The following is an 8,612-nucleotide window of genomic DNA, read 5'->3' on the forward strand; positions in this document are numbered from 1 at the left end:
GGGAAAAACATTTTACTTTATTTTATATTTTTACTTATTTTCCATATTAAGTTTATTGGGGTAACATTGATTAATAACATTATATAAGTTCCAGGTGTACATCTTTGTAATACGACATCTGTATACTCTATTGTGTACTCACCACCCAAAGTCCAGTGTTTCCATCATCATATATTTGATCCCTTTTATCCTTTTCTTCCTCCCCTACCAGACTCCCCCTCTGGTAACCACCATTATGTTGTCTCTACGAGTTTGCTTGTTTTCTTTGAAAAATATTTTAGTTAACCCAAACTAGGACTAACAAGTGGGTAAAGTCAAGAGTGTAGGTGACAGTGTCTACTTCTTTGTGCCTTAGTTTTTCTTCCATTACGCCGCTCACTCACAAATTCAGTAAGCATTTATTAGGGACCCACTGTATGTCAGACTCTGTGCCGGACTACTGTGCTCTCAGAACTTGTGGTCAAGTGAGGAAGGCAGACATTGGAGATTATGTTAAAATGCTCTGAGTTTAATGAAATGCCAAGCATTACAGTAACCTCTTAATAGTTGAACATAAGGTGTTCAGGAAAAACCAGGAAAGAGAAGTAAAATTTAAACTAAGACCCTAAGGGGGCAAGACAGATGGTGCATTCCAGGGGGTGAAATCAGCATATGTCCAAGCCCTGCAGTGGAGAACAACAGCCTAGTATTACCATAGAAGGACTGCACCAAGTCCCAAGTGGTGGAGGCAGTGACCCATGGGGATGCTGGAAAGGCAGTCAGGGGTCAGATCCTAACGGGCTTCTACAGCATGCCAAGAATAATGAGAAACCACTAAATAGTTTTAAGCAGGAGAGTAAGCAGATCAATTTTGAGTTAAAAATTTACACCCACTGTGGTGTGAAGAGGGATTTAAGGAGTAGGAGACAGAATAGGAGACCAGCTAGGATGTGCTGCAATAACCTCAGCCACAACTGATAGTAGCTGGGGACAGTGGGAATGGAGTCAGAAATGACAAGACTTGGTGAATAAACAGATGTGAGGTGAGGCAGCAGAACAGAAGCAAAAGGAATAAAGGATGATGCCAAGGTTTCTGGCTTAAACCATTTACTAACACTGAAAATAATGGGGGAGAAACAAGTTTGACAGAAAAGATTATAAATTCTGTTTTGGATCTTCCAGTGCCTGAGACATTCAAGAGGAAATGCAGAAGAGGCAACTTCGGTAAAGCTGCAGGGGCAGAATTCAGATTGGAAAGAATTAAAGCATGACTAGGCAGTGAAAGAACAGATGAGTATAGGTAAGTATTCAAGAAGTTTTGTGGTGGAAGAAAAAATAGGGATTTGTAAGCAGCCAGTGGTAAGCACCATGTGTAGAGGAAAGGTTATAATTGTAATTATTTCTTAACATGGTAGAAGTGGGAGCACACTTAAATGCTGAAGAGACAGAGCCAATAGAGTTAGAGGTTAGCTGTGCTAGAGAGAGGGTAACAGCAAGTACAAGGTCTTAAAAGATAGACGACACTAAGACCCACAGGATAAATGGAGAACTGGGTTCAGACAAGAGGAAGGACACTTAGGAAGGGGGAGAAAACCATTATTCCCAACAGAAAGGTTCTAGATGTGATGGTGGTATGCCAAGGTACTTCTCTGTTGAGACTGAGGGGCCATAGAGGAATGTGCTGAGAAACAATGAGGGCTACACTCTCCATGCTCTTCAGCTTAGATGTTCTACCAGTGATTCTATAAACAGCTACAATTGAAAGGGAGGCACTTCAGGTATTAAAGAGGAACAAAGCAATAAGAAAAGCTCACGTAGTTTTCAATGGTCAATGGAACTCTCCAACACAGCTAACCTCTAACTCTCCTGGCTCTGTCCCTTCAGCACTGGGAAGCAGGCCATTGGGGAAGGAGGGGAAATGTCCTGTGAAGACTTGGTACAATTCTTTTTTAATTCTTTATTGTTTAAAGTATTACATATGTCTCCTTTTCCCCTCATTGACCTCTCCCTGGCCACTCCCATCCCCCAGCACATGCCCTCACCCCCTTAGTATCTGTGGGGACTCAAATCTGAAGGACTTACAGATTCAAATACAAGATTACAGAGCATATTACCAACCCATTTTCCTACCTCTCAAACTGAAGACTAAGTACTTTATTTTTTATTTACTTTAAATTTTAAGTTCTTCAAAGCACTAAGGAATTCTGTCATTTTGTTTTTTAGATTCTTTTAAATAAAGATCTCAAGATCTCTAAAACTAGCTATAAAATTCAGTTCATAAAGATAGATAAATGTGAGATAAATGATAGATGAACGAAGAAACTTGCAGAAAAGTTCTAGAATAGAAAAAAATGTAACCTTTGAGGCTTTTTTTTAATATCAAATTTTTATTTTTTCGTATAGATGCATACTTATTTTATTTTAATGATTATTTTTTAAATCCTCTGAGGCTTTTAAGAGAAAGTTTTCTATAATCAAAAGTAGATAGGGAGAGCTGAAAGAATCAATGATCAGGAAGCTTATACAATGAATCTCCATTCTCTTGGGAAAGTGATGCAATGCAAGCTACAGAAGGCTATTTTATTGGGGCAAAAGCAACATTAAAAACATCAGACAGCCTACAGAAGATGATCTACAACATGACCAGCAGCAGTTACAAAGTAGCTGTACTTGTCCTGCGTGTTGACAACAGATGCATCATTATTAAATACATGCATCCTGGCCTTGGGCAGACCAAGTCTGATGGATAATCCCACAGACATGAATGTGTGTGTGTGTGTGTGTGTGTGTGTGTGTGTATGTTTAGGAGCAATACCTTAATCTTATAATCTTTTAGGACACTGCAACTAAAGTCATTTATTTTATTACTCACACTGTTTTTGCTATTGGGGTAACTCAGGAATCTATGTTTTTATGCTGTCTCACTGCCAGATATGAATTGAATGTGATCTAGGGTCAAGGATTCTCTCAAGTTCAGGAGTGCAGGCTGTTATCAAGCACTACATTACTGAATAACCATGTTATTTGCTCTACACAAGGCTCAAAATCCCAGCGGAGTGCAGAGCTAGCAGCCACCTGTCCTCTCTGGGAATGTGATATGGTGATTATAAATGATCCTTTCTTATCCATTAAGTCAGCCCCCCACCCTGGTACCAACCTCAACTTCTACATGTAGGTTGAACTTAGATTTAGAATAAGAGGCCTGTGTTTTCTTCCATCTCAGTTGGTATTTCTGCTATAAAATAGCCCATAAGAATGTGCAGACTCCTGTGCGACTGGCTCACTGAATGCATATTAGACATACTTCAGCAGGGCTCCCAGCAAGGCTGGACTGTCCACTTTCCTCTCCTGATCTCTCTACTTGGCTCTGTGACTCAAGAGGTTGAGTGGCATGAACTATATCTACTTGGCAATCCTGCCCCTGGTGTCCAGTTGGGTTTGTCCAGTAGAAGGCACAGGCAAGGGTCAGAGGTGTCTTTTCCCCCTGCCCCCTCCCTGTTGGGCTAGAGATTGTCAGTGTCTACATTTCCACCAGCACACACAGCTCCTGTCGAAAGCCTTCTCCCACAACTTCAGGTTTCTGAAAACAGCTTGCTCTACCTCAAAAAAAAACTCTTACCCTTTCACGCCTGAGATAGTCATTGTCACCACCTAAGGTGGCAGCCTCTCACTGCTGCTGGCCCTTGAACAGTGCTGCCCAGTTTTCCTAACCCTACCTAGGACTTTGTAAATGACCCTTCATTATGCTCTTCTTCACCCCTTTTGAGGGCATCGCCTACTTCCTGCCAAGACCCTGACAGTAAACATTTATGAGGAGCCAGTCTGTTTTAAGAATATTTACGATATCACTTTCCAAGTATTTTATGCTTATACTCTCTGTGCAATTCCACATACAGGAGTCACATAAAGCAAACTAATAGAACCAATCTGTGGGCTACATTTGGGACTCCTTACTTTTTCTGGTGAGAGGTGGTGCGCCTGGTGCAAAAGATAGCAATGATCACAACCACCACGATGGTAATGACCCCAACAGAGATGATGACGACCAGGAGCATATTACTGTCCAGAGGAGAGGTGGGGCTTCCATGGGGGCTGTTACTGCCTAGAGAGAGAAAAACGGCACATTAGTATTAGAGGATTCTAGAAATGTATACAATCAGGCTGTAGAACCTTCATGTGAGTAGAGATACTTTATGTGAACTTCTTTCTAATGCTCACCACTGCACCTTGTGTAAAAGTGTCCCATGAACATGATTAGTTCCTCTAGATTATGAAATCCAGAAAGCGGATTTTTTGCCCTATGAAATTTCTCAGCACAGTGCCTTGCACAAAGCTGTTCAAGAAAAGCTTCTGAAATTATACTGAACATTCTACTTGGACAAATAAAGGGTCTACCCCCCTGTGTCTTATGTTAGACATAAATTCATCTTATAAAGCACCATTTATAAATCATTTAGTTTTCTGACTTTCTATGAATGTACATTCATAGAAAGCAAAAGTTTTTTTTCTAAAATATGTCTAAGATCACAAAAATTGCTTGAAAATTAAAGTCTCTCTTGTTATAAATACAGTTTATGCAGAGTTAATGTCTTACTCCATTTCAGGAAAACGTAGGTCTGCATGTATGCACTAATTTGACAAATATTTAATGAGTGCTTGCTTTGTGCCAGGCATTGTTCTAAGTACTAAGGATGAGGATGCAATGGTGAGCAACAGAAATGTGAATGTTGGGGTGGAGCCAAACAGTAAGTTACAAATTATGAATAGTGAGCGCTATGAAAAAAATCAAATGGGGGATATAACACAGTGACTGGGTGGCTATTTTATATTGAGTGGTTGGAAAAAGCTTCTCTGAGAAGATGGCATTTGAGCTGAGATTTGAATAAAATGTAAGATCCTACCATATAAAGACCTGGATGAAGAACATTCTTAGAGACGGAACAACCTAGTGGAAGAATCCTAAGGCAGGAATGAGCTTGGCATGGTAAAGGAAGAGAAATGTCTCTTTCCTTAAGCAAAGAGAGATATGCAATGTTAGAGGAAAGGAAGTGAGAAAAAACAAAAAGAATGAGGCTGGAGAGGTGTATAGAGACCTATGTAGAACCTTGAGGAATTTAGATTTTCTTCCTCTTCATTATATAATAAATAATAATAATAATAATAATAATAATAATAATAATAATTGTTGGTTTGCTTATAGGATGAGTTCTAAGCTTTTTTCGAGGTCTTCTGTAATCCAGCTTTATTCTAAATTATTTTCCATTTTCTGAAACATTTCTTCACTTCCCACCTCATTATAAAAGTTATTCATGCTTATATTATAAAACATGGGTAATCCATACAGATCTAACTACCATGGATATTTGATGTCTTTGCTTCTAGTTTCTCTTTCTCTTATCTTTCTAACAATCAGAGCTGTACAAGTGTGGGACGAGCTGCTTTGCCAAGTGATGAGTGTTCAGTCAATGGAAGTACTTAAAGTCATTCTACCAGGCTGGGATGTTGTGGGATAAATTCCTACCATGAAGGTATGGCCTGGGAAGCTGTTTTTAGAAAAAAACTCTCAAAGTGATTTTCATATACAACTTGGTTTATAAACTTATGAGCTAATCCAAACTATACTTATTGTGGGAATTCCTTCCATAGCGTTAGGTTAACTGACCTTCCAAGTTTTGATTCTATGATGTTATAGGCTACATCTAAGCATAATGCAAAATCTGGGCTGATTTAGGAGAGTTTAAGAGCTTATTCTTCTACATGTAGTTCAATCATTTTTATCCTTCATTTCTGAGAAAAAGGTTAGCAGACAGACAACTCAAATTGTATACACTAACCTTTAATAAAATTAACATTTTTATATTTGGGGAAGACTACACAACTAGGTAGGGGCCCATAAATTAGACCATATTTGGGCTTTACATGAAACTTTTATTAACAGCAGTGCAGAGCTACTGGGTCGGGTATGCAGGCAGGCTCTGAAAGGAGAGGCTGGGGAGCTCCGAGGGGTTCGGAGGAAAGCAGGGGCAAGGGTAGTTCTCTGTATTCAACAGAGATGGATTCTCATTTATGACTTCATTTGACCTCTAACTTTGAGCTGGCCAAAATCTCCCTTCTAAGATAGAGTAAGAGTGAGCTCCCAAAGGGAGCATCAACCTTTCTACCAGGGATGTTATGACAGGCCATTTTTTAAGCTTCACCTAAATCAGTGGTCGGCAAACTGTGGTTCACGAGCCACATGCGGCTCTTTGGCCCCTTGAGTATGGCTCTTCCACAAAATACCGACTTCTGCGCATGGGCCACGAAGTTTCAATCGCACTGTACATGCGCACCTGCATGTGGTATTTTGTAGGAAGAGCCACACTCAAGGGGCCAAAAAGCTGCATGTGGCTCGCGAGCTGCAGTTTGCCGACCACTGACCTAAATTATTGCAACAGCTTTCTAACCACCTTTTCTGACTTTTTGCTCTTATCCTCAACTAATTCTTTACTATCTACTAATAGAAGATACTCAATACTGGTAAATGGAAGTCATAGTTTACCAGTATCAGACATCTTACATATGTTATTTATAGGACGAAGCTCACATTTCTCAGCACTGGCATATAAGCTTTTGACAGGCTGGCTCTAACCAACCTTCTCTAACCTGAGAATCTTATTTTGCCTCTGCGAAGTGTGATCCCAGGGTAGAGCAGGTTGTTTTATATTGCCACGTCTTCATAGAACATGCTGCTTTTAATTCCTGGAATGGTTAACACCCTCCTTGACCATTTAACAACCTCCTATGCATCCTTTAAAATCTGGGTCAGATATCACCTTTTCTACAAAGCTTCCCCTTTCTCTATTAGGTAGTTTGTTACTCCTTTTGCTCCCATAGCCTATTATATAGAACCTGAACCTTTAAAAAATGTGTGAATGAACAAATGCATAAATGAAAGAAAAGACAAAGAAATAATTACTTTTTTCACAATCTTGAATAATATATTGTGGAGAGCACATAAATGTAACATACACATCCCAAGATAAAAAACTCATAGAGTCCTAGAACCCAGAGACTAAGAATTTCTTGAAGCACGCAAGTTTGTTTGGTTCTCCTAATAGGCTCATTTCACTGAAACCTGGGCAGTACCATTTAAAAAAAAATCCTCACCCAAGGATATGTCTATTGATTTTAGAGAGAGAGAGAAAGGAGGAGGGATAGACAGGGAAGGAGGGAGGAAGGGGGGAGAGGAAGGGAGGAGGGAGGGAGGGAAAGAGGGAGGTGAGGGGGAGAGAGAGAGAGAGACATCAATGATGAGAATCATGAATCAGCTGCCGAGAGAGAGAGAGAGAGAGAGAGAGAGAGAGAGAAACATCGATATGAGAAACATTATTAGTTGCTACCATATGCATCCCAATGGGGATCAAACCCACAACCTAGCTATGTGCCTTGACTGGGAATTGAACCTGCAACCTTTTGGTGAATGCTCCAAACAACTGAGCCACTGGGCCAGGGCAGGGCAGTACAACATTTTATTTAAATAGATAGCTAGAGATTAAGAGATCATTTATTTCCACAGTCAGAGTAGGAGTTTCCAGGGGACAGGCCTTTGTCTTCCTTGTATCTCTGGCAGGGTTGAGGAGACACTAAGGCTTACTTCTAACAGCTGCATGTATGGATTTTCACCAATAGCAGATTCCCACATCCGGAATTGAACCTGTGCTTTTTAGGCTGCATGTGGTAGTTGAAAGGGCACAATGAGATGTCAGAAGACCTGGGTTGTGGCTCTCGGACTTCCATAATTAGTGGGTGGATCCAGGGATTGTTTCTCCATTGAGTCTCTTAATGTTTAAAATGGGAATGATACCTCCTTGTCCTGCTTGAAAATGATTTCATGTCTGAAAGTAACTTACAAAAAGAATCCAAAAATATGAAGATAGTGTAAGGGACTGTATAGAGCCTCTGGGACAACTTCAAGTGTACCAAAATCCGAATTATAGGGGTGCCAGAAGAAGAGAGAGAGCAAAATATTGAAAAGCTATTTGAAGAAATAATGACAGAAAACTTCCCCTACCTGGTAAAAGAAAGAGACTTACAAGTCCAGGAAGCACAGAGAACCCCAAACAAAAGGAATCCAAAGAGGACCACACCAAGACACATCATAATTAAAATGCCAAGAGCAAAAGACAATGAGAGAATCTTAAAAGCAGCAAGAGAAAAACAGTTAGTTACCTACAAGGGAGTACCCATAAGATTGTGAGCTGATTTCTCAATAGAAACTATGCTGGCCAGAAGGGAGTGGCAAGAAATATTCAAAGTGATGAACAGCAAGAACCTACAACCAAGATTACTTTACCCAGCAAAGCTATCATTCAGAATTGAAGGTCAGATAAAGAGCTTCACAGATAAGAAAAAGCTAAAGGAGTTCATCACCACCAAACCAGTATTATATGAAATGCTGAAAGGTATAAGAGAAGGAAGAAGAAAAAAAAGATAAAGATAAAAATTATGAACAACAAATACATATCTATCAACAAGTGAATCTAAAAATCAAGTGAATAAATAATCTGATGAACAGAATAAACTGGTGAATATAATAGAATCAGGGGCATAGCAAGGAAGTAGACTGACAATTCTCGGGGGGAAAGGAGTGTGGG

The 8,612-nt window shown here is 39.9% G+C and overlaps 1 protein-coding gene across 1 annotated transcript in view; it reads right to left on the reverse strand.

The window, feature by feature from the left end:
- Positions 1-8,612, reverse strand: part of NEO1 (neogenin 1) — a 194,617-nt gene that overhangs the window by 27,124 nt on the left and 158,881 nt on the right. The window contains exon 23 of the mRNA XM_006758947.2: positions 3,934-4,081. Within this exon, the coding sequence (XP_006759010.1) occupies positions 3,934-4,081 (148 nt within the window). The remainder of the gene's footprint in view (positions 1-3,933; positions 4,082-8,612) is intronic.

This window comes from Myotis davidii, unplaced genomic scaffold, assembly GCF_000327345.1.
Source record: "Myotis davidii unplaced genomic scaffold, ASM32734v1 scaffold955, whole genome shotgun sequence".
NCBI lineage: Eukaryota > Metazoa > Chordata > Mammalia > Chiroptera > Vespertilionidae > Myotis > Myotis davidii.